The sequence below is a fragment of the Sus scrofa genome, chromosome 1, assembly GCF_054392235.1.
Source record: "Sus scrofa isolate SSC_HxYL_T2T_F1_AM1 chromosome 1, Sscrofa_HxYL_maternal_Yorkshire_Landrace_v2.0, whole genome shotgun sequence".
Taxonomy (NCBI): Eukaryota; Metazoa; Chordata; class Mammalia; order Artiodactyla; family Suidae; genus Sus; species Sus scrofa.
Genome location: NC_139383.1, coordinates 282,481,343 through 282,505,885, shown reverse-complemented (window position 1 = coordinate 282,505,885; position 24,543 = coordinate 282,481,343). Strand labels below are relative to the sequence as shown.

Genomic DNA, 24,543 nt, shown 5'->3' with positions numbered 1-24,543 from the left:
CTCCGATTTGATCCCTAGCCCGGGAACTTCCATGTGCCATGGGTGTGGCCCTAAAAAAAAAAAAAAAAAAAAAAAAAAAAAGCCACAGAAACATAATTGTACAGTCCTCTGAAGCCCCCAAACTCCCAAGAATGAAGTCACAAACTCATACCTTTTAGTACCCAGCCAACAAAGTGAAAAGCAGCTCAATGTAAAGCAAATGTTTCAGCCCGACAAAGTAAGGTACTCCACAGACATTTAAACGCTACATTCCAGAACCTACCATGGAGGGCAGGGGGCACAGATTAAGTCTTTTAAAAAATCAATACATCATTGAACAATCTCAATTGCTGAGTACTCCTTGACATTTTGAAACTAAATGAAGACACATCACAAGCTTCTGTCCCCTATGCCCCATTTCTTATTTAAGTTCCCCTCACAAGCAGGGTATGGCACAGCTTTGGAAGAGGATGTCCCAGAGAAACTACAACAGCCACTATTTGCTCTTTTGAATGCCCTTGTACAAAAGGGGCTTTAGTCATTCACCTAGCACTTTCCAAAACATACTTGCCCAAGGGCCAGCCCCCAAACTGTTGCAGTTGTGAACAAAGTGCACCATCTCCTTTGCAGCCATTTTCCAGTACACTAAGCTTGCCCTCCTGCTGTCTCACAGCCTCACAGATCTCACACTCCTTCAGATTTACAGGGCTCTAGAAGGTGGTCTCTATAACTGGGAGTCAATTAGCTTCAGGGCTGTTTCTTGACCACATCTCCCAACATAAACCTTATGAAACTTTAGTATCTTACAGTGCTATAATCTCACTAGCACATAAAGTTTGTGTAAGCTGTGATTTTCTGAACCAGACATACTTCACATTTCAAGTGACTACTGTTTTTTCCCCCAGTGAAATCCCGTAAATGCCAAGCCTTCAAAATATTAAATACCTTCAGGAACTTACATTTCAAATTTAACAGTAACTTGTCCCCACAACTTCCAAATACACCTTTCCATGTAGATGGAATACTATGCCATGCTTATCTGAAAACCAACTCTCCCCAAACCCCAGTCACTACAAACACAAGTAACAAGACCAAAAAAAAAAAACCCCAAAAAACAAACCCACAAAAACACTAGCTTTTTATCTAAATCCAGAGGCAAGGAATGTTTCTCTACAAACAAGGAGAATGACCCCAGTCAAAAAAATCTTTATGTTCCTTTATTGGAGCAAGATTCCTGACCAGTATACAGTGATGTATTTACTAAACAGAGACCTGTGCAGAAATTACATACTATCCATCTAGACAGGTTTTTGTTACACTTTGCCTACTGATGGAGTAGTTCCATTTATAAAGTTTTATACATCAAAAAGCTTTGAATTTGACCAGGCTGTCCATTAATTCATCTCTGAAAAAGTGACATTTAATCTTAGCTACATTTTACAGCATTAAAAAGCTTATGCATTAGGTAGCTTCTCAAAATGCTATTTATGCACAAAGGCATTTAGCAGACAGAGCAGAGTCCATCTCACCCAGATTTACAGACAGGTCTCATCTGAGAGCTATATGCTAAAGAGCTGGTACTTAAGAGACAAAGTACTCCTAACCTGAGTTTCTTACCACCAACACGGACTTCTTACTCTGAAAGCCTGTCTTCTCAGCCACATCTTACAGTGCCAGCGAAGACATGCCAACAATGGCCCCATGTGTTAACTCGGCAGTAGAGCACCAGGTCTGTCTGATGGTGGTGGCAGGCACTATTATTAGATCCAGGTAAATAAAAGCCCATGATTTTGAAACGCCAATTTGAGATACAAACCAAGGGTACAACATACTCAGAACTGAGTTTTCAGCAATCTGGTATCCTGAATGATGTGAAAATTTTTCAGAAACGGATGGCAAATTGTACCCATGATGAGTTCTTAAATTATCGAGATATTAATACATTGATTCAAATCCCTTTACTCAATCAACATAGCCCTGAGGTCATCCTGCAAAGTGCGTATCAAAAAATACGAAGTTAGGGTGATCAAGTTTGACTGTAACGTTATAGACGTCAAACTTGGAAAGTCATATTAAGTATAGCTGTTCTGAGAGAAAAGCATCAAATCCTTTGTGTACACATTTAGTTTTATTGTAACAAAGCAACTTGTACACTTTTAACGTTTAAAACTGAGCATCATCTTTCCTTTCCAGTGAAACAAAAAGAAAAATTTAAAAATAAACAAGAACAAAATTACAATAGAGAATGTCAATTGCAAATAAGATCCTACAGGTTCTGCTGATTCTCCCATCGAGTGGCAGGGCTCAAGTCATCATTAGGAGAGAATTTTATTTTAAAAGTGTCATCTTAAACTGCAAGGATGTCCGTTAAACATCACAATTAAACATGCCAAAGGAGAAGCCATGTTGTCAAAATGCCCACTTAACCCACCCAAACATCTCAAACCCACCCTTTGCTGACCTTCTATAACCCCATTTTTTTAAGTTTTTTTTTTCTTTTTTTAAACAAGAAAAAGTAGACAGATACATGTTGGTAAATGCTAACTGTCCATATTCACATAGAGACACAGTGTAATCTCTGAGCCCGATATACAGAGAAAGGAGGAAAAAAGCTAGAATTCTATGCACTACTACACAGGGGCCTAGCACCCTCCAGCTTCCAGCAGAGCTAAGGGAGCAGAAGGTTTTTCTTTTTTCCCACAGAGCATGGTGGTGTTGATTCCATAAAGTTTTTGTTGAGACAGGAAGGGATAAAAATGAATTTGGAACAGAAAGGGGTAGAGATTCTTTTCCCACTGAATTCTGCCCAAGGTATTTCCCTCCAAAATAAATTGAGAACCATGGTAAAAAGGAGAAAAGAGACCTCAAAAACAGGGCGACTGAGCACAAGAGGGGGGAAAAAAAAAAGGACGACTGCAACTTGCTCCCAGGGACTGGAGAAAATTTAAAAAAAGGTTGGAATCCATCAGTGTTCCATTAGTCATCTTCTCCTTCATCTTCCTGTAAGAAAGAAAAAGAAAAGAAAAAAAAAAAAAAAGAGCAGGCAGTTAATCTTTAGGGTTAATTCTAAGATCAGACCCCAATATTCACATGGATCATTAGGGATTCTACAGGCCATAATGACATTCTAAGGGAAACTAACTTTATGAACCTATTAAAGTGGTCATCTGGTATCTGTCAAAGATGGTTCAGAAACCCCTCCGGATACAAAAATGCTCAGAATAGAAAAAAGAAAAAAAAAGAAAAAAAAAAAAGCTCAGAATGCCGAAGTCTTATAAATGAAATGGCATAGGAGTTTCCTTGTGACACAGCAGGTTAAGGAGCCGGTGTTGTCAGTGCAGTGGCTTGGGTTGCTGCCATGGCACAAGTTCGACTCCTGGCCCAGGAACGTCCACATGCCACAGGTAAAGTCACCCCCCCCCCCAAATTTTTTTTTTTTTTAAACTTATATAATCCCTGGCCAGGGACCTCCACATGCCTCAGGGTGGCCAAAAAGAAAACCAACAAAAACTAATATAGGAGTTTCTGCTGTGGAGCAGTGGACTAAGGATCTGGCATTGATGTGGCTGTGGCATAGATCCCTGTGGCTCAGATTCTCCCTGCCCAGGGACTTCAGCAGAAGAAAAAAACACAACCTAAAACAATGTAAGTAGTTGAATACAAAGTAAATACAATGTAAACAGTAGCCAAAATACAGCAAATTTACCTTTTTTCCTTTTTGGAACTTTATGGAATTAAGGGCCAAATAAACATCAGTCTGCCTGATTTTTTTTTTTTTCTTTCTTTCTTTTTCAGCCATGCTCCAGGCATATGGAAGCTCCCAGACCAGGGATCAAATCCAAGCCTCAGCTATGGCAATGCAGGAAACAACCCAGATGCTGGGCCAGAGATATAATGTATACCGCCTGAGAGACAACACTGGATCCTTGACCCACTGCACAACTGCCAGTGGGAACGCCTACATGGGATTCTTTTCTTCTTTTTATGGTCCCACCTGTGGCATATGGAAGTTTCCCAAGTAGAGATCAAATTGGAGCTGCAGCTGCAGGCTTATAACCACAGCAACACTAGATCCAAGCTACATCTGCAACCCACAGCATAGCTTTCAGCAACACCAGATCCTTAACCCACTGAGCGGGACCAGGGATCGAACCCACGTCCTCATGGGAAATTATGTCAGGTTCTTAACCCGCTGAGCCACGACTGAAACTCCCATGTATCAGATTCTTTTTTTTTTTTTTTTGTCTTTTTGCCATTTCTTGGGCCGCTCCCGCGGCATATGGAGGTTCCCAGGCCAGGGGTCGAATCGGAGCTGCAGCCACCGGCCTACGCCTGAGCCACAGCAACGCGGGATCCGAGCCACGTCTGCAACCTACACCACAGCTCACGGCAACGCCGGATCGTTAACCCACTGAGCAAGGGCAGGGATCGAACCCGCAACCTCATGGTTCCTAGTCGGATTCGTTAACCGCTGCGCCACGATGGGAACTCCAGATTCTTGATTGAAAGACCCATTGATTATGTTTACCTCTAGCTAAATTAACTTTTCTGCACTAACCTAGACAGCCATCTTTCAGACCGAGTAATACAAACCAAAAACCAATCTACCCCAATCTATGTGAACTTTTATGCTTTGTCCAAAACATGCATATTTTTGTGACTTGAGGTATTCCTCAGAATTTGACCAGTTGTTACTGTCCATTGCACTTTCTGATTCTGAATGACAGAACCGAGCAGACATAAAACCAACCACAAAAGCAGAAGTGAATCGCTGATATAATCAGCTCATCAAAATGTCCTTCAATCTTGGGCAAAACATCTTATCTTCTCTACAAATCCTCCCGAAGTCAGTTCCACTATCCTGTGTGGACGTGTATATGTATATATATATATACACAAATATACACATAACCTCCAAAGTCACACGGTGAATTCTTTGAAGACTGTCTTTCTGGATTTAACCAAATCTTTTTACCTCTCCTTCCTCCCCCTCATCATCATCTTCATCTTCTTCACCTTCATCCTCATCCCCTTCTTCATCAATATCTTCCAATCCTTCTTCCTCTTCATCATCATCATCATCTTCTTCTCCTTCCCCTTCCTCATCATCCATGTCAGGAACCTAAGAAAAATCAACCAAGAGTTACCTTGAGATCTCCTTTTCAAACAAATGCAACAAGTGTAACCTTGCAAAAAAAGAACGTTCTCAACTCACCAAGTAGTACTGTAATGGATTTGGCCAAATATCATCTTTGATGACCTCTCCTAACTCATCTGCACCTGCATCAGAATGATCAGTAAACCAGGTGAAGAAGCTCTCTGGTTCCTCATGCTGTCTCTTCCTGCTGGCTTTATTCTGCGTTTGACTTGAACGTTTTGTCAAATCCTAAATGAAGACGGACAACTTTTGATATAGGCTCTCTATACCTCAAGTCCCTATAATTTAACAATAAGGTTCTAACCCAAAAGCAGAGCAAAAAAATGGACATTAGTATATTACCTACACTGTTATTTTCATATTAAGCTATAAAAAGTACAACCGGTCAAAAAGAGAAGTCCTAAAATTTTAGGTCTACAAAGAACATTGTCAAACTCGTATGACAAGCTTTACTACCACCTAGACCTGGCTTTTTGAAGTAAAATTAGTTCCGGAGTTCCCGTCATGGCGCAGCAGAAACAAATCCAACTAAGAACCACAAGGTTTCGGGTTCAATCCCTGGCCTCACTCAGTGGATTAACGATGCGGCAATGCTGTGAGCGGTGGTGTAGGTAGCAGATGCAGCTTGAGATCTGGCGTTGTTGTGGCTCTGGCGTAGGCCAGTGGCAAGAGCTGATTAGAACCCTAGCCTGGGAACCTCCATGTGCCGTGAGTGTGGCCCTAAAAAGAGCAAAGATCAAAAAAAGTAAAATTAGTTCTACTTCAACAACCAGTTATCTTAAACACAGTATAATTTAGACCTCTGAGCTACTGTATTTGGGTTTTAACACAATGGAGCTTTTTACATTTTAAGGATCTACATTTAACACATCACCAAACCACCAAGTATTGGTTAAACGGTTCAACCAAATCAAACTACACATAATATCTGTGTCCAAGAATTCTTCAAGTACCTTTCCGGATTTCCATTTGATTTCAGTGGACTTTGAAGACGGATCACCACTCTCATTCAGATGAAATTCTTTGGAGAGAACTTTATTTTCGAAGTAAGGGTTTTCATCAAAATACTGTAACAAACAATTAGAGATGCCAATCAACATAAACAGCTCTTCTAACCAAAGCTTCATTCGCACAGTGACAAAACAAGTGAGTTACTGATACTTACAAAATCTATTCTGTAACCTGATTTAATATCTTCAAATTCTGTCACTTCAACTCTTGTCAAATAATGCAGCGCCTCTTCATCCTCCTCCCCAAGCAGTGCAGACACTAGACCAGTAAACAACAGGCCAACATAATTAGTAAACATTAAGAATTCAAGCAATCTCTTTTTAAAATTTCCCAAATTTAGTGAGCATCTTTGGTTTCATAAATCTATTATTAACTGAAAACCAAATGGCTCAGTGTCAGAGCACTCACCACCTTCTACCAAGTTATTAAACAGAATCCAAAGTTAGAATACAATCTCTTCTAAATACACTGCATTAATTCCAAGCCTCACACTGAGTATTTCAACCCTCACACCGATTAGTTCAACCTCTGCTTATAACCATATGTTGGACCAAATTCTCAACCAATGTCCCTCCACCCTTCAAGTGAACATCCCACACCCTTTAATAATGCTCTGCCATAACTTACCTTGTGGGTGGTTAACAAATGTTGTTACCCAAAAGTTTGGGATTTTGGCGATCAATTCCGACCTCTTCTGAAAAAATGGTTGGCGGAGTTTGTTATATTTCTGTTCTACTTTCAAAATCTCCTCACTGGCTTGTTCATTAAGTCTGAAGCAAATGAAAACACATGTTGACAATGATGGTACATAACAAATACAAAAACTGCTGATAACAGTGTATTTATTCTTATTAGCTTTACAACACAATGAAATGCAAATTTATAATAACCACATCACCTAGATTTTTGTAGCCAGAGTCAAAACTGAGATGGCAATTTGATATGCTTTACCAGTAGGCACTCAAAAATCTACATGCTTAAAGTGTCCCAACTGCATTTTGGTAACACTGTATATTTATTTACTCTTATTACCAGGCAATCTTTTTTCTCTCAGGCAAATGAAGAAAAAACAAAAAAGCTGCCAACCAAGTAACGAAGTTGTATGGCAAGTCAGAGCAACACTAATAGCATAATGCTAAACTGTTATATGTTGCCACACTGCAACTTAGCCAGTTTGTAACCTACCAAAGCAAAACAAATTTTTCCAGAGGTCAATCAGAAACTTTTTGGTGACCTTACAAGCATTTCTGAGAAAAATAACACTGAATCCTCATAGTATTTCCAACTAAGTTATAATTACCTTCACTTAGCCAGTGCATACAGATATATTTGGCCATAGTTTCAATTACCAAACCCTACTAAGGTCAGAAAACTTTTCCAAAGTAAATTGAGGAAAACTTTACCTGTCTATTTCATTTTGTACTTCATCAATATGTTCAATTGCTTCTTGCTGTTCTTTTTCTGCAAGAAAAAGTGCAGGAGACTCAATACTAATTTTCCTTCTTGATGTTAACAGTCTGTGATGTGAGTTATACAAATAAAGCTGTTAAAAAACTCCCTACAACACAAGGCATGCTCTCCACGTGTTCATGCGGGGAGTTGACAAATTACTTTTTAATTAAAAGACTATTCACAGATCATGCTGTTAAGACTACTCAAAATGTTTGACTGAAACACTTTAAGAGTTCCATTAGACCAATTATCAAAGTTTCTATTATGAGAATAAACCCTATGCAGAAATTTAGTGTTTTTTAAAAAACTCACATTGTATACTTGCAATAAAGTAGCACCCGCTCTTAACTATAATACGGAAACTAACCCGTGACAATAGCAAAAATTATAACACCATCTGTTTCCACGGCGCTATCATCTTTTATACGAAGTTAAAATATTGTTCAGTATCCACTACTTTTAAGACATCGGACACGCCTACAAACACGGAGAAGGCTCTTGAACTATCCCACCTCGGTCAACACTCGATTTCACCATATCAGCATAGGAACCCCAGGATTCAAATCTACCTTTCTCACCCCTCCAACCCAATTCACGTGGCCCGATCTCAGACGTGGCCCCACATGGCTATGAGGCACACAAGGAGCCAGCATGAAGTCAGAAAACTATGAGAGCAATAAGGCAGAGGATGAAAAGGGGGTGTGCTGCGGAATGGTGCCTTTTTATCCGTTCAAGAATGTAAAACCTACAGAGCTGAAGTGGGCGTGAAGGGGCCCGAGCGTTCGGTTCATTTCCGGCATCCAGCCCGGGATGTACAGCCCCCCCGCCGCGAAAGCCTTCACGGAAAAGACCAGGTTTGCTAGGTGCCATTGTAAAGACCCCCCGACACTCCGGCCGTCGCGCGCGCCAGGTGTCTCAGCGCGCTGCAGCGACGAGGTGGCCTCCCCACGTGGGGACCTGCCAAGGGCCGGCCGGAGCATCCTCCCGGCGGCCGGGGCCCGCTGCGCGGCCGGCCGCGTGTTTCCCCGCGCCCCCACCCCGCCCCAGCTCGAGGCAGAGGGCCGCGCCGGGGCCGGCCTCCGGGTGGGGGTGCGGGGGCGCCGCCCGCGGGCCGGGCGCGAAGGGGGAGCCGTGCGGAGGCCCGGGCGCGGGGCCGCGTCCGGCCGCACCATGTGGCGGCGGCGGCGGCTGATGGGAGCGAGGCATCATGGCGGAGCACAATAAAGAGAGGCTTCTCGGGAGGGAGGGAGGGGGAGGAGAGCGAGGGAGGGGGGAGAGGAAGGGGGGGTCTCCTCCGCCCGCGCCGAGCAGGCCGCAGCGCCCCCGCCTCGCAGCGCCGTCCGCCGCCGCGGCGCCACCCGGCCCCGGCCCCGCGCGCACAAAAAAGGGCGCCGAGGCGCGCGCCGGCCCGTCCGCCCAGCGCCCCCCGCGCGCCCCGGGCCCCGCCGGCGGCCTGCGGCCGGGCGGACGGCGAAGATGGCGGCGCGGGCCGGCCCCCGCCTCGCCTGCTCCTCACCTGAGGTCTCGTCGGCCCCGTCGTGGTTGGAGTTGAGCTCCTTTTTACTGACTTTGGCCGCCGGCGCCGACATGGTGCTGCTCCGCGGTCGGGGGGGGAACGGGGAGGGGGAGAGAAGGGAAGGCGAAGGGGGCGGGCAGCGGCTTCCCCTCACGCCACACGCGCGGGCGCTCGCTCGGTCCGGCCGCCTCCTCCGGGCGCTCGCTCGCTCTCCCTCCCCCTGGCTCGCGCGCGCTGCCCTCGCGGCCTGACGACGAGGGAGGGGCTGGGGCGGCGTGCCGGGCCCCGGCCCGGGCTCCTGCTTACGGAGGGGAGGCGGCGGCGGCGGGCGGGCGGGCAGGCGGCTCGGCTCTCTCACTCACGCTCCGCGCTCCAGCTCGCTGCTCGCTCTCCCCGAGCCGCCTCCTCCTCCACCTCCTCCTCACGGCGAGGGGCGGGCGGCAGGGCGCAGGCGCGCCAGGCCCCGCGCGCACGCCCCGCCTCCGGCCGGAGAAGCTCGCGCCGCCTGGCCATTGGCTGGGGCTCAGGGACGAGGGGGCGGAGCCGCGGCGCGGAGACACAGGGCCTGGCGAAGAGGCGGGAGGAAAGAACGCCGCGACGTACGGGTCCGGCCCCCCGCGCCGCGCTCCCCTCCCCCGCTTTCCCCTTCTCCAGCCCGACCCGGGACATTTGCGCGCTACGGCCCTAGGGGCGGGGCCTCGCCAGGCTGCGCGCAGGCTCCCGGGCGGGTGCGTCACGTGGTGGCAGAGCGGCTTCCCTCATCCGCCGGGTGGCGCCGAAGAGAGGGGTCTCCGCAGCCCCCCAAAAGCGCAGGCCTGTTAGTAGCTTGGCTTCACATCGTTGCCCAGATGTATACCCACCCTGGGTTCTGCACTCAGGGACACTTCTGAGGCGTTCCTTCTCGTGAGGAAAGCTAGGTGGCACCTCGTCTTGTTTCCCAGACGGGGAGCTGCCTTTCGGACTCTTCTCCCGCGTATTTGCAAAGCCCGAAGCTGCCCGGTCCACTCACAGGCCTTTTCCTGGTTCTTAGTCCCAGCAGGTTGTGTGCACTTGGGCAAGTCACTTTACCTCTCTGGACCTACTTCTGTTATGGAATTATAGAATTCAAAAAAGACTGCGAGATCCCGCTGTGGTGCCGCGGGTTAAAATTCAGACTGCAAAAAGGAAAAAAGAAAGAAAAAAAAAAGGACTGCAGCCTCGCAGGCAAAGGTTCGGTCCTGGCCCAGGAACTTCCAAATGCTGCTGGTGTGAACCACTAAAAAAAAAAAAAAAAAAAAAAAGGCAAATGGAACTTTGTGTCAGTGGTGATGTTAAAGCAAGGCCGGGAGTTCCCGTCATGGCTCAGCCAAAGGGAATCTGAACAGGATCCATGAGGACCCAGATGCCCTCTCTGGCCTCGCTCAGTAGGTTAAGGATCCAGCGTTGCGGTCAACAGTGGTGTAGATCACAGGGGCGCTTGGATCTGGCGTGGCTGTAGCGTAGGCCGGCAGCTGCAGCTCAGCTTTGACCTCTAGCTTGAGAACCTCCACATGCCTCCAGTGCAGCCCTAAAAAGACCAAAAAAAAAAAAAAAAAAGGCAGGGCCTTACTAAAATGGAAGTCCTCTGAGGGCAAGGGGTTGCCACATTCATTGGGGGTCCTTTTGGCCCTACTCTGCTGTAATTCAAGGAGGTCGCAAGAAACCGTACAGAGTGCTGAGCCAGTCCCAGCAACTGCACCCGCACTGCAGTGAAGCTGCACAACTGCAAGATAGGGTAGGCGGTGCTAATTTCATTTTGCCCTATCAGAGAGAGGACAACAGGGGGGCTTTAGGGGCCAAATCTTGAAATATGAAAGAGGCCAAAGTATTTCTGTTTAAATTCTGCTTTCCAGGTAACGCAAGTGTACCGCTGACTGCTCTACTCCCTCCTGCAGAGCCCAGACATGGACCACAACAAGCCTGAAATCAGAATTCCCATCACGGCTCAGGGGAAACCAATCTGACTAGCATCCGTGAAGACTCAGGTTTGATCCCTGGCCTCACTCAGCAGATTAAGATCCAGCGTGGTCGTGAGCTGTGGTGTAGGTCACAGATGCTGTTTGGATGTGGTGTGGCTGTGGCGTAGGTCAGCAGCTACAGCTCTGATTCCACCCCTAGCCTAGGAACCTCCACATGCCTTGGGTGTGGCCCTAAAAAGACCCAAAAAATTAAATTAAATTAAATTTAAAAAGCCTGAAATCCCTCTCTGGGTATTTGTAACCAAAACTAGGGGTTGCATTATTTGCAATCCAGCACTCACATTTTACTATCAGCTCTTAAAGCTCAAGCAGTGTCTTGAATGTTCGAGATAGTCCATTGGTGGGTGATTGATAAATGTTAAATGGCATACAGTTTATGGGCAAAGAATACGAATGTCTTCTTGGGACTTTCCTCCAAAGCCAGAAATTAATCTTCCCTCCAAATATTATTCTCAACTGAGTCCAGTTCAATCTGTATCTAAGCTGATTGGGCAGGCTTTTTGGCGGGGGCTGGGCCCCATGGCATGTGGAAGTTCCAAGGCTAGGGATCAAAACCTGATCCAGGAGTTCCCGTCGTGGCGCAGTGGTTAACGAATCCGACTAGGAACCATGAGGTTGCGGGTTCGGTCCCTGCCCTTGCTCAGTGGGTTAAGGATTTAGCGTTGCCGTGAGCTGTGGTGTAGGTTGCAGACGCGGCTCGGATCCCCCGTTGCTGTGGCTCCTGGCGTAGGCCGGTGGCTACAGCTCTGATTAGACCCCTAGCCTGGGAACCTCCATATGCCTCGGGAGTGGCCCAAAGAAATAGCAAAAAGACAAAAAAAACCAAAAAACAGAAGACAAAACCTGATCCATAGCAGTGACCTGCACCAGTGCAGCGACAATACCAGATACTTAACATGCTGAATCACAGCCCGCTGAACCACAAGGGATCTCCTGGACAGCTTTGTTTGTTTTTTTAAACCACCCCTCTGGCATATGTGATTCCCACACCAGGGAATCAGATCCAAGCCACAGTTGTGACCTAAGCTGAAGGCAACAACAGATCCTTAACCCACTGTGCTGGGCGGGGAATCAAACCTGTGTCCCAGCACTCCCAAAAACGCCACTGATCCCCTTGCACCACAGTGGGAACTCCCTGCAAAGGCTTTTGAAAGGAACAATCCTTAAGAGCAATGAGAAGCTGGTAAATAAATGTTTGATAGTCAGCTCCCAGAAGAGAAACAAACACCCCAAACCCTGATGTGTAATCTTTGCTGGTTTCACTGGTCTGTAAATACTCTTACCAAGACCAATTTCCTGCTTCCACTGTGATGTCACTGGACAGAGCTGGAAAGTAATACCGGGCTCCAGTGGGCTGCTGAAGCATGCAGCGTGGGCCACAGGCTGAGAGTACACCTTTTCTTCTCATTTAATCCTCACAAAATACAAGGCAGGTATGAATGATATTCTCATTTCACAGATAAACTCAACTTTTTTTGATGCCAGTGGCAAAACCAAGCTAGTGGAAATAAAGCCCCTGCCCAAGAGGACATTTGCCCTTTTTTTTTTTTTTTTTTTTTTTGTGACCCAAACTACAAGAAGAGGTACGTCTGACATTAGATGAGTTCCTGTTTGGCTTGGTGGATTGAGGATCCAGCATTGTCAATACCGTAGCGTGGGTTCAATCCCTGGCCTGGGAAACTTCCACATGCCATGGATGCCAGAAAAAAAAAAAAAAAAAAAATTGGTTGGGATGATCTTTACACAACTCTAAATGCAGCAAAATTCATTAAAAAAAAAAAAAAAAGACATTCGGACCCAGTATACATTTACAAAACAATGCTTGCCCTCACTGAAGGTGATGACTCTTTAATATTCTATATTATTTTCTTTAAAGGCAGGTCACTCTCCACGAACATGATTTCATAACCCACAAATGGGATGAAAGAGTCTGAAAAGGCTGCTGCTTTCATACACAAAACCTGCTCACTCTTTGCCACCAGTGACCCAGAGCCTCTTCTAAATGCCTAATCTACCCGTGTTTCCCCTAGATCTGCAGGGGCTCCATCGAATGCCTATAATACCTTTGATTAGGCAATGGGCTTCAAGGCTCCCCTCCCACCATCCCAGCCCTTAGGGCCATCCCATTCTTCCTGTCCTTTCCCAAAGCGTTTCTCAAGATGAACTCAAGGAGCACCCACTAGGAAGTGGAAGAGAAAGAGAAAGCAAAAAGAGCAAGAGTTTCAGTAAACAAGGGAGTGGCATGGACACACCAAGAGATCATTCACCCACTGTGAGTTATTTTCTGTGGCCTCTCTCCCTCTCCAGCATGAGGCACTCTGCATTCTCTCCTTGTCCTCTCATCTCACTCAGAATTCCTCTCTCTTCTTCTTCCCAGACTCCTTTGGAGAAGACTCTCACAGCTTAAAGATTGGAAGAGAGATGCTGGCGACGCAGCATCCCCTACAACGCAGAGCTGTCCCAGGATGAACCACCTTGGAGGGACGGTGGTTGCACCTTGGGATCCCTTCTGGTGCCCTTAGTTCTCCCGGAAAGCAAAGCAGAAGGCGACCAGAAGGACTCATCCACATCTTGCTACTCACAAGTGAGAAGGAATTTACTATCTGTCTCAAGAGCACTGATTATGAGCCAACTGCTGTCCTGTTTCACTTCCACTTAAGCCTCACAGATAGCTATTGTGGAGCCCATGTTACTGAAGAGGAAAGAAGCACGGGTTATGTCACTTGCCCAGCAAGGTCACACAGCTGGAGGGAAGCAGGTTTTAAGCCCTGGGCTGTCTAGCTTTATCACCCCACTACACCTGGCATCAGCTGGGCAGGGGATCTTTGCATCTCATTCGGAACTGAAACCCAGGAAGTTAAACTTGTCACCTCAACCACCAGGCCCACAGGAGTTCGGCAATGAGGACTCCTCAACCAGTGCTCCTTCCACAAGTATGGGGGACCCCTGACAAGTCAGCAAAAAAAAATTCCTGGGCTCTGAGCCCCTCCCCTCTACGCCGGGCCAGCCGCCTGTCATTTCCTGGGGCAGTGCTTTCCTGCCTTCCACCAATCCAAACCCAACCCCCAGCGAAGGCCCCAGCACATCCTCAATCTCTCAGGGAAGCCCAATCAGTGGAACAATCTTTGTGCCCAACTCCAAGCGGTGTGTCTGCACAACACCACCCTTACCGCCAAGTTAAGGGTTAAGGGGGGACTGACTGGCAGACATGAAACCGACAGTTACGATGTATTGATGAAAGGTCCCCCTGGGGTAACTCTGGGGGCTGCAGAGGCAGAAGGGGGTTCCTAATGCCCCACAGCTGTGGCTCCAAGGGGCATGCCTGCCAGAAGTGATTTTTCACGGGAAGCTGCAGAATGAGAAGTCACGCACAGGTAGGGATTGAGGACTGATCCAGGCAGAGGACACAAGGGTGTCCAGCCCCCACCACCACCACCCAGGTGAGAGAACGGAGCCCCAGGAGGTGGAGAGAGCTTCAAGTTGCTGGAGGGAGCTTGAACCTGGAGAGGGCTGCAGGCGGGCAGTGCCCTGGGAGTCTCTTCGTCCATACCTCGAGGGTAATGGGAAGGCTAGGAAGGGTTTGCAAGCAGTGTCACGTGGTTGGCTTTGCTCAGGCTGGATGGGAGGAGGAGGAAGCCGGAAGGAAGATGAGGAGGAGGTGACAGTAACCGGGCCAGGGTTGTGGGCAGGCGGCAACAGCAGGAAAGAGAGGTGAACGGACGTGAAACATGTTGAGGAGGTAGAACCACCAGGACTCGGGGACCTGACGGGTGGCGGAGGAGAGGAAAGAGGCCACGAGTCTTTGCCCCAGCCTCAGGCTGGCTCCTGTGCCATTAGCCAAGACAAAAGGGATGCGTTTGGGGGGCTGGGAGGCAGGCTCAGCGGAGGTGTGGGGCTGGGGCCAGGGACGCGCTCACACGTGCTCTGCGTCTCCCAGTCTCACCCCTTCCCGTTCTTTCTCCACAGATACCTTAATCCACACACCCCCGTGCTCAAAACCCTTCAGGGGAGTTTGCGGTCACATCTCAAAGGCTTGGGGCAAACAAACCAAGCTCCTTAAAAGGCAACCTTTGTAAACCCCTTCAACCTCCAATAAAACGTAGTGTTGGGACATACCTTCCTTCGGCAAATTGGAAGTTTCCTCTGGCTTGGGTGCAGGGGTCAGTCTCGGTTTTCTGGGTTTCTTGGCTTGAGGCGGAAGTGCAGACTGGTGTTTGGGGGCCATGCTGGGAGAAAAGGCAAGACTCCACCGAGGGGTAGCAGCCCGTAAAAGGAGCTCTGAGGCCCCAGGTGACAGAGGTTTAAATAAGCTCCAGCCGCCAGCAGGGGATATTTACATGTCAGTGGGACACACCCCATTCCCCCTCCCCCAGCCTCTACCTCCTCCCCACCCTCCAATCAAGATCAACTTCTTTTACTTGCTCTTTGCATTTCACTCTCAGGACTTTCAGGGCACTGGGTTGCTGGGGGGCCAGGCTTCCCAGGTGGGAAGCTGGTCTGTCCTTTCCGGGACCCTCCAGGTCTTGAAACAGCAGCAGCCCATCCCCTGTCATTCCTCAAATCCTCTCTGTAGGCAGCGCTGCCCCCATTGAGAACGTGTCCTCTTCTTTTTGTTTCCCTTGATTTCTAGATTTTTTTTTTTTTTTTTCTTTTTAGGGCCACACCCTCAGCCTATGGAGGTTCCCAGGCTAGGGTTCAAATCCCAAGTTACAGCTGCCAGCCTACACCACAGCCACAGCAACGTGGGATCCAAGCCCCGTGTGTGACCTACGCCAGAGCTCACGGCAACGCCAGATCCTTAACCCACTGAGCAAGGCCAGGGATCGAACCGAACCTCATGGTTACTAGCTGGATTCGTTTCCCCTGCGCCACAATGGGAACTCCTCTAGAAGATTTAAACTGCTTTTGCTTCACCTCAGCCTGGAAGTTTCTTCTTCAGTCTCTCCATCTCCACTGCCGTGTCTGGCTAACTCCTTCCCAATCTCAAGGCCTCAGCATGGAGCAATAAATGAACGTTGAAATAAAGGAATCCCAGGAGTTCCTGTTGTGGCTCAGCAGTTAATGACCCTGATTAGTATCCCTGAGGACGCAGGTTTGAGCCTTGGCCTCGCTCAGTGGGTTAAGGATCCATGAGCTGTGGTGTAGGTCTCAGATGTGGCTCAGATCCGGCGTTGCTGTGGCTGTGGGGTAGGCTGGCAGCTGTAGCTCCAATTCAACCCCTAGCCTGGGCACTTCCATACGCTGCAGGTGCAGCCCTAAAAAGACAAAAAATAAAAGGAATCCCAGGCAAAGATTACAAAGTAAGAGGAAAAGCAGGTCCTCTTGAGAAGACTTGAAACAGCCATTCATTCTTCCCTCATTCGAGAAAAGATTAGAAGGTTAAGGGTTCAGAGAACCTGTAGAAGGCATCTTGTCTGGGGTCCCCAAACCCAAGGCTTTTGGGGGCCTGTCAGGTAATAACTATGAATAAGGAAAGCAACTGGAATGAAGAACTAGAGGAAGGGGGGTTGGTACAACCACTCTGGAAAACCGCGTGCCAGCTCTACCAAAGCAGAGCCCCTGCTGAGTCCATTACCCAGCAGATGTATTCCTGACTCCTGGCCCAGGAGAAATGCACCCCCCTGTGCTCCAACAGGTGTGAGAAAATGTGTCCATAGCAGCGAGATTCATAATAGCCAAAATCTGGAACAATACACGTGTCTACCAAGAGCTGAAGGAATAGGTAGTGAGATATTTATACAATAAAGCAAGATAAAACAATGCAAATGAACTACAGCTAGGACCCACAATGAGAATGCACCCTGCAATCCTAAGACCCAAGACATTAAATAGGAAAGGCCTGGAATTCCCACTGTGGCACAGCAAGCTAAGGATCTGGTGTTGCCACAATTGTGGCTTGGGTTGCTGTGATGGCGAGGGTTCAGTCCCTGGCCCAGGAACTTCCGCGTGTCACACATGAGGAAAAAAACACCCGAGCTTGTCCGGTGGCAGAACATGCCCCACCATCATCTCTTGCCCCCTCCATCCCTCCAATCCCTCTATTCTCGGACAGCTTTCGAGGAACTTCAGGCTCCTTCTGAGACATTTTTTTGGTGTCTTTTATTTGGGGGGGGCACACCTGCAGCATATGGCGTTTCTCAGGCTAGGGGTCTCTAATCAGAGCTATAGCTGCCAGCCTACACCACAGCCATAGCAGCGTGGGATCCGAGCCGAGTCTGTGACCTACACCACAGCTCATGACAATGCCAGATCCTTAACCCACTGAGCGAGGGCCGGGATCAAACCCGCGTCTCTGTGGATGGTAGTTGGAATCATTTCCACTGCGCCACAACAGGAACTCCAGGGGTGCCCTTTCTACACATCCTGTGTCAGTGTTTACATCTGTAAACTGGATGATAATAATAATACCTGCCCCTTTTTGGGGGGGTGGGGAGCATTGCACCCTTGGCATGTGGAAGTTCCCCGCCAGGGATTGAACCCACACCATGGCAGCAACAATGCCAAATCCTTAACTACTAGGCCACCAGGGAACTCCAATACCTGCCTTTTTGTTTTAGGGTTTTCTTGCTTGCTTGCTTCCTAGGCCATACTCACAACATATGGATATTCCTAGGCCCCTGTGACCTATGCCACAGCTGTGGGAATGCTAGCTCTGGACCCTTTAACCCACTGTGCCAGGCTGAGATCAAACCCACACCTCCTTAGTGACCTGAGCCCCTGAAATCAGATCCTTAACCCACCACACCACAGGAGGAACGCCAGGATTTTCAGTTTGAGGACGAAGGGTCATCTTCTCCCTGTTTTTAGGAAAGAAATTGTCCAAAAAAAAAAAAAAAAACCGCTATGGAAAATAAAAGCAAAACCTCACTTTTGGTGAAAGTGGGAGCCAGCTAAATCCCAGACCACAGACTAGGTGGCTGGACGGCCAAAGCCACGGAGAAGGAGAAGGATGCACTGAGGACAGATGCCCTGGCAACAGATTCTGGGCATATCAGCAACGGAGAGTTCTGGAAACTGAGGGGCAAACGCCAGATCCTTTGCTTGAACGGCCATGTGGACAGGATGCTACACCGACTCAGGTCCTAGAAACAAAGGAGACGGGCGTTCAGAGTCCTCTTGCGGCTCAGTGGGTTAAGGATCTGCACTGTCGCTGCAGTGGCTTGGGTCTCGATTCCTGGCCTCGGAGTTTCTACATGCCACGAGCACAGCCCCCCAAAAATGTTTTTAATTAAAAAAAGTAGGAGTTCATGTCATGGCTCAGTAGCAATGCTCTTGATTAGTATCCCTGAGGACTCCAGTTCAATCCCTGGCTTCACTCAGGGAGGCTCTGGCGTTGCTGCGAGCTGTGGTGTAGGTCACAGATGCAGCTCAGATCCCACGTTGCTGTAGCTGCTGTGTCGTAGGCTGACAACTGCAGCTCTGTTTCGATTCCTAGCCTGGGAACCTCCATATGCCGAGGGTGCAGCCCTAAAAAGACAAAAGATAAATAAATAAATACATAAAAGACAAAAAATAAAATTAAAGAGAAGGGGGAGTTCTCTGGTGGCCTAGCAGGTGGAGCCTCCTGCATTCTCACTGCTGTGGCTCTGGTTGCTGCTGTGCCATGTAGGTTCAACCCCTGGCCCAGGAAGTCCCACAAACTGCTTGTATGGCAAAGAAGGAAAAAAAAAAGAGAGAGAGAGAGAGAGAGAAGGTCAATGAGGAGTAGAAAGAGGAGCTTCATGAGAGCCATACAAATTCGAACTACCTTGAGATCCCTATTTTTTACCTGCCAACCTGAGCTCCAGATTTTAGCAACACCCTACCTGGGAGAGGGCACCTTAAATGCATACAGCCCCTTTGGAGGGCAATTTAACCATCAGAGTATCTATCAAAAGTACACACCCTTGACCCAGAAATTCTCCTTCTAGGAATTTATCCTACAGATTCATTGCAGGTCTAGGAATTTATCCAGCAGATTCATTGCAGACTATCAGAAAGCACCTGTACCAGGCAATTCTGTTGCAACAGCATAAAAGTGAAGGATTGGAAACAATCTAACAATTTCTTTAGGCCTTTGGAAGACCAAAGGGGATACCGGATGCAATGGAATACTGCAACCATCACATCAAAAAGGGCACCAGAGCCTTGGTAAAATGAAAAAAAAAACAAAGTCGAAATCAAGTAGGTAGTATGTGTAGAAGGGTAATGAAAGAAAACACGTGGGGATTATTTGCCTATATACATGTAACACAGCCACAGGGGAGCTCCCTAACACAGCTCTTAAAAGACTCCCGTGGAGTTCCCACTGTGGCACAGGGGATCAGTGGTATCTCAGGAGCCCCGGGACGCAGATTCAATCCCTGGCCCAGCAAAGTGGGTTACGGATCCAGCGTTGCTGCCAGCTATGTCATAGGCTGCCTCTGCAGCTCAGATCTGTTCCCTGGCCTAGGAACTGTGCTTGGGGGGGGGGGTTAAAAAAAAAAAAAAAAAGAGGAGTTCCCATCATGGCGCAGTGGAAACGAATCTAACTAGGAACCATGAGGTTGCGGTTTGATCCCTGGCTTTGATCAGTGGGTTGAGGATCCGATGATTCCGTGAGCTGTGGTGTAGGTTGCAGACGCGGTTCGGATCTGGCGTTGCTGTAGCTGTGGTGTAGGGCAGCAGCTGTAGCTCCAATTGGACCCCTAGACTGGGAACCTCCATATGCTGCAGGTGTGGCCCTAAAAAGACAAAAAAAAAATTTTTTTTTAAATATATAAATTTTTGAAAAAAGAAAAGAAAGAAGGAAAAAGAGTCCCATACAGGTAGTAACTTGGCCATACCTGAAGAGGGAACTGGGTGGTGAGAAATCCAAGGACAGAGGGGTGTTTCCCTCTTCACCCTGTTGTACATTTTGAATTTTGAAACTTATGTATGTGTCACCTTAAAACAAAACAGGAGGGAGTTCCCGTTGTGGCCCAGCTAAAACGAACCCAACTAGTATCTGTGAGGATGTGGGTTCCATCCCTGGCTTCACTCAGTTGGTTTAGGATCTGGTGTTGCCCTAAACTAGGGTATAGGTCACAGATATGGCTCAGATCCCACATAGCTGTCGCTGTGGCATAAGCTGGTGGCTGTGGCATAAGCTGGCAGCTGTGGCTCTGATTCGACCCCTAACCTGGGACCCTCCATATGTCCCAGGTGTGGCCCTGAAAGGGAAAAGCAAACAAAAAACCCAAGAGTTTTCTGGTGGCACAGCAGGTTATGAATCTGGCATTGTCACAGCTGTGGCTCGGGTTCAATCCCTGGCCTGGGGACTTCTGCATGCCATGGGTACAACCAAAAAAAAAGTAAATTTAAAAAATAAAATGGGGGAGTTCCCGTCGTGGCGCAGTGGTTAACGAATCCGACTAGGAACCATGAGGTCGTGGGTTCGGTCCCTGCCCTTGCTCAGTGGGTTAACGATCCGGCGTTGCCGTGAGCTGTGGTGTAGGTTGCAGACGCGGCTCGGATCCTGCGTTGCTGTGGCTCTGGCGTAGGCTGGGAACCTCCATATGCCGCGGGAGCGGCCCAAGAGATAGCAACAACAACAACAACAAACAACAACAACAAAAAGACAAAAAAATAAAAAATAAAAAAATAAATAAAATGGGAAAAAAAAATGCCATGTGTGTGGCCTTAAAAAAAAGCAAAAAAAAAAAATTAAAAATAAATAAAACAGGAGTTCCCATCTTGGCTCTGTTCAAAAGAATCTGATTAGCATCCACGAGGACACAGATTCGATCCCTGGCCTCACTCAGTGGGTTAAGGATCTGGCGTTGCTGTGGCTGTGGTGTAGGCTAGCAGCTACAGCTCCAATTGGACCCCTAGCCTGGGAACCTCTATATGCTGCAGGTGCGGCCCTAAAAAGACAAAGGACAAAAAAACAAAACAAAACAAAAAACATAGATTACCTGAGCTCTAGTACTTGGAATCACTTAGATCACCTAAGTACAGCACCCACTTGGTACCGTCAGCTTAAAAATTCAAACATTCAAAATGGATTAAAGACCTAGATATAAGACCAGACACTATAAAACTCTTCGAGGAAAACATAGGCTAAACACTCTCCGACATAAACGACAGCAACATCTTCTCAGATCCACCTCTTAGAGCAATGACAGTAAAAACAAAAACAAATGGGACCTAATTAAATTTAAAAGTTTCTGCACAGCAAAGGAAACCCTAAACAAAATGAAAAGACAACCCACTGAATGGGAGAATATCTCTGCAAATGAATTGACTGACAAGGGATTAATCTCCAAAATTTATAAAAACCTCCTACCGCTCAATACCAAAAAAACAAACAACCCCATCAAAAAAATGGACAGAAGATCTAAACAGACAGTCCTCCAAAGAAGACATATGGATGGCCAAAAAACACATGAAAAGATATTCAACATCACTCATGATTAGAGAAATGCAAATCAAAACCACTATGAGGTACCACCTTACACCAGTCAGAATGGCCATCATCAAAAAGTCTACAAACAATAAATGCTGGAGAGGGTGTGGAGTAAAGGAACCCTATTACACTGCTGGTGGGATTGTAAATTTGTGCAACCACTGTGGAAAATAGTATGGAGATTCCTCAGAAAACTAAAAATAGAACTACCATTTGATCCAGCAATCCCAATCCTGGGCATCTATCCAGAGAAAACCATGACTCAAAAAGACACATGTACACCAATGTTCATTGGAACACTATTTTCAATAGCCAAGACATGAAAACAACCTAAATGTCCATTGACAGAGGGGTGGATCAAGAAGATGTGGTACAGGAATTCCCATCGTGGCTCAGTGGTTAACGAATCCGACTAGGAGCCACAAAGTTTCAGGTTCAATCCCTGGCCTTGCTCAGTGGGTTAAGGATCCGACATTGCTGTGAGCTGTGGTGTAGGTTGCAGATACGGCTCAGATCCCACATTGCTGTGGCTCTGGTATAGGCCAGAAGCTATAGCTCCAATTTGACGCCTAGCCTGAGAACCTCCATATGCCACGGGAGTGGCTCAAGAAAAGGCAAAAAGACAAAAAAAAAAAAAAAAGAAAAGAAAAGAAAAGAAAATGTGGTACATATACACAATGGAATATTACTCAGCCATTAAAAGGAAAAAAATACTGGCATTTTTAGCAACATGGATGGACCTAGAAATTATCATGCTAAGTGAAGTCAGTCATACAATGAGACACCAACATCAAATGCTTTCACTGATATGTGGAATCTGAAAAAAGGACACAATGAACTTCTTTGCAGAACAGATATTGACTCACGGACTTTGAAAAACTTATGGTTTCCAAAGGAGACAGTACGGAGGGTGGGGGGATGCACTGGGGTTGTGGGATGGAAATCCTATAAAATTGGATTGTGATAATAACTGTACAACTATAAATGTAATAAATTCATTGGGTAATAAAAAAATTTTAAAAAAAACATGCAAGACCCCACCTTTCCTTTCCTCCACAGCTTCCAAAATTTTAACTTCCTGGATTCCCAGAGGTGTTACTAGGCAACTGTCTATCTCTGCTCCATTCCAGAACTGGCTACAGACAAGGTGAGGGCGAGATAAACGAGATAAACGGCCTCCCTCTACCCCACCCCAAAGTTGACAGGATTATGGTATTCTGTAACCCTGAGGTCAGGGTTATAAACCAGAATTTTCCAAAACATCCCAAATACCACTAGATTTCATAAGCATTATCCTTTTAAACCCTTTAATCAACTTTCCCTAGTATTATATCCTTATTTTTCAGATGGGAGAATCAAACCAAATAAGAAAAAACTTCTTTTTTTTTTTTTTTGCCGTGCTCTCAGCATGTGGAAATTCCCAGGCCAGGGGCTGAACACTTGACACAGCAGTGACTGGAGCCACAGTAGCAACACCATATCCTTAACCTGCTGAGCCACCAGGAAACTCCCCAAATGAAAAACTGACAAAGAACCTTGGCCAAAAATCACAGGGATAGGAGTAGATGAGTCAGGATTCAAACCTGTGTCTTTCGGACCCTATGGGCCACTTTTGGCCTTACTGTCATGCAAACGGGTTATCTACCCAGAGCCAGATTGGCAGGGGAGGCCAGAACATGACAAGGTTTATCCCTGAGGCTGGTAGAACCCTAGGAGATCATCCCTGGGCATCTCTTGCTAGACTCCCCATCACACGCACGGATGAAGACAACATTTTGGGAGGTGTCTTGTGGCTCAGCAGGTTAAGGATCCAGCATTGTCACTACGGCAGTCTGGGTCGCTGTTGTGCTGTGGGTTCAACCCCTGGCCAGGAATTTCCACATGCTGTGGGTGTGGCCAAAAAAAATTAGAAAGTTAATATAAGGCTAAAAATATATAACCTGGTATCCCACCATCAAGAGATGGGAACTGAGAGTTCCCGTTGTGGGGTCAGTGGTAACGAAACCAACTAGGATCCATGAGGACTTGGATTTGATCTCTGGCTTCAATCAGTGGGTTAAGGATCTGTCATTGCTGTGAGCAGGGGTAGGTCACAGACTAAGCTTGGATCCTGAGTTGCTTGGCTGTGGTGCAGGCTGGTGGCTGTAGCTCCAATTCGACCTCTAGCCTGGGAACCTCCACATGGCTTGGGTGCAGCCCTACAAATACAAAAAAAAAAAAAGAGAGAGAGAGAGAGAGAGGAACAGGAATTAATAATATAACCTATCTAGAGTATATAAGATGTAGGTCATATAACATATTTGTGTGCATTTAAAAACATGAGGACTGGAGTTCCCATCGTGGCGCAGTGGTTAACGAATCCGACTAGGAACCATGAGGTTGCGGGTTCGGTCCCTGCCCTTGCTCAGTGGGTTAAAGGATCTGGCGTTGCCGTGAGCTGTGGTGTAGGTTGCAGATGCGGCTCGGATCCTGCGTTGTTGTGGCTCTGGCGTAGGCTGGTGGCTACAGCTCCGATTCGACCCCTAGCCTGGGAACCTCCATATGCCGCGGGAGCGGCCCAAGAAATGGCAAAAAGACAAAAAAAAAAAAAAAAAAGAAAAGAAAAGAAAATATCTCTAGAATTACAATTGTTGAGTGGGAAAGTAGGTAAAATACTAAGGTTGATAGTGAGTTGCCCAACTATCCGGTTACTCTCCTGCAGCGTTTGCGTATATTTCAGAGAACCCTGCCTCATTCTCTCTAGTTCATATTTTGTAGTTGGAAAATTTATCTAGAGTTAGTATTACTACTGAGATAGAATAGTTTTTCTTATGCTTTTTTTTGGTCTTTTTTTCTAGGGCCTCACCCTCAGCATATGGAGGTTCCCAGGCTAGGGGGTCTAATGGGAGCTGTAGCTGCTGACCTACGCCAGAGCCACAGCAACTCGGGATCCGATCGCCTCTGCAAACTGCACCACAGCTCATGGCAATGCTGAATCCCTAACCCACTGAGCAAGGCCAGGGATCGAACCCGCAACCTCATGGTT

At 47.1% G+C, this 24,543-nt stretch overlaps 2 protein-coding genes across 5 annotated transcripts in view; one reads left to right on the top strand and one right to left on the bottom strand.

Moving 5' to 3' along the window:
* Window positions 1–1,174: 1,174 nt before the first annotated feature.
* SET (SET nuclear proto-oncogene) lies at window positions 1,175–15,455 on the bottom strand. 3 transcript variants are annotated; one of them, NM_001444654.1, is given in 8 exon segments: window positions 1,175–2,979; window positions 4,955–5,101; window positions 5,195–5,365; window positions 6,091–6,204; window positions 6,303–6,406; window positions 6,776–6,918; window positions 7,552–7,609; window positions 15,230–15,455. In NM_001444654.1, coding segments are annotated over 8 exon segments (870 nt in total). In that variant the 5' UTR covers window positions 15,339–15,455; the 3' UTR covers window positions 1,175–2,955.
* DYNC2I2 (dynein 2 intermediate chain 2) overlaps window positions 14,234–24,543 on the top strand; it is a 49,683-nt gene continuing 39,373 nt past the window's right edge. For both annotated transcript variants that reach the window (XM_084997861.1, XM_005660487.4), the window contains exon 1: window positions 14,234–14,487. The gene's annotated coding sequence lies outside the window, so the exon portion shown is untranslated. The remainder of the gene's footprint in view (window positions 14,488–24,543) is intronic.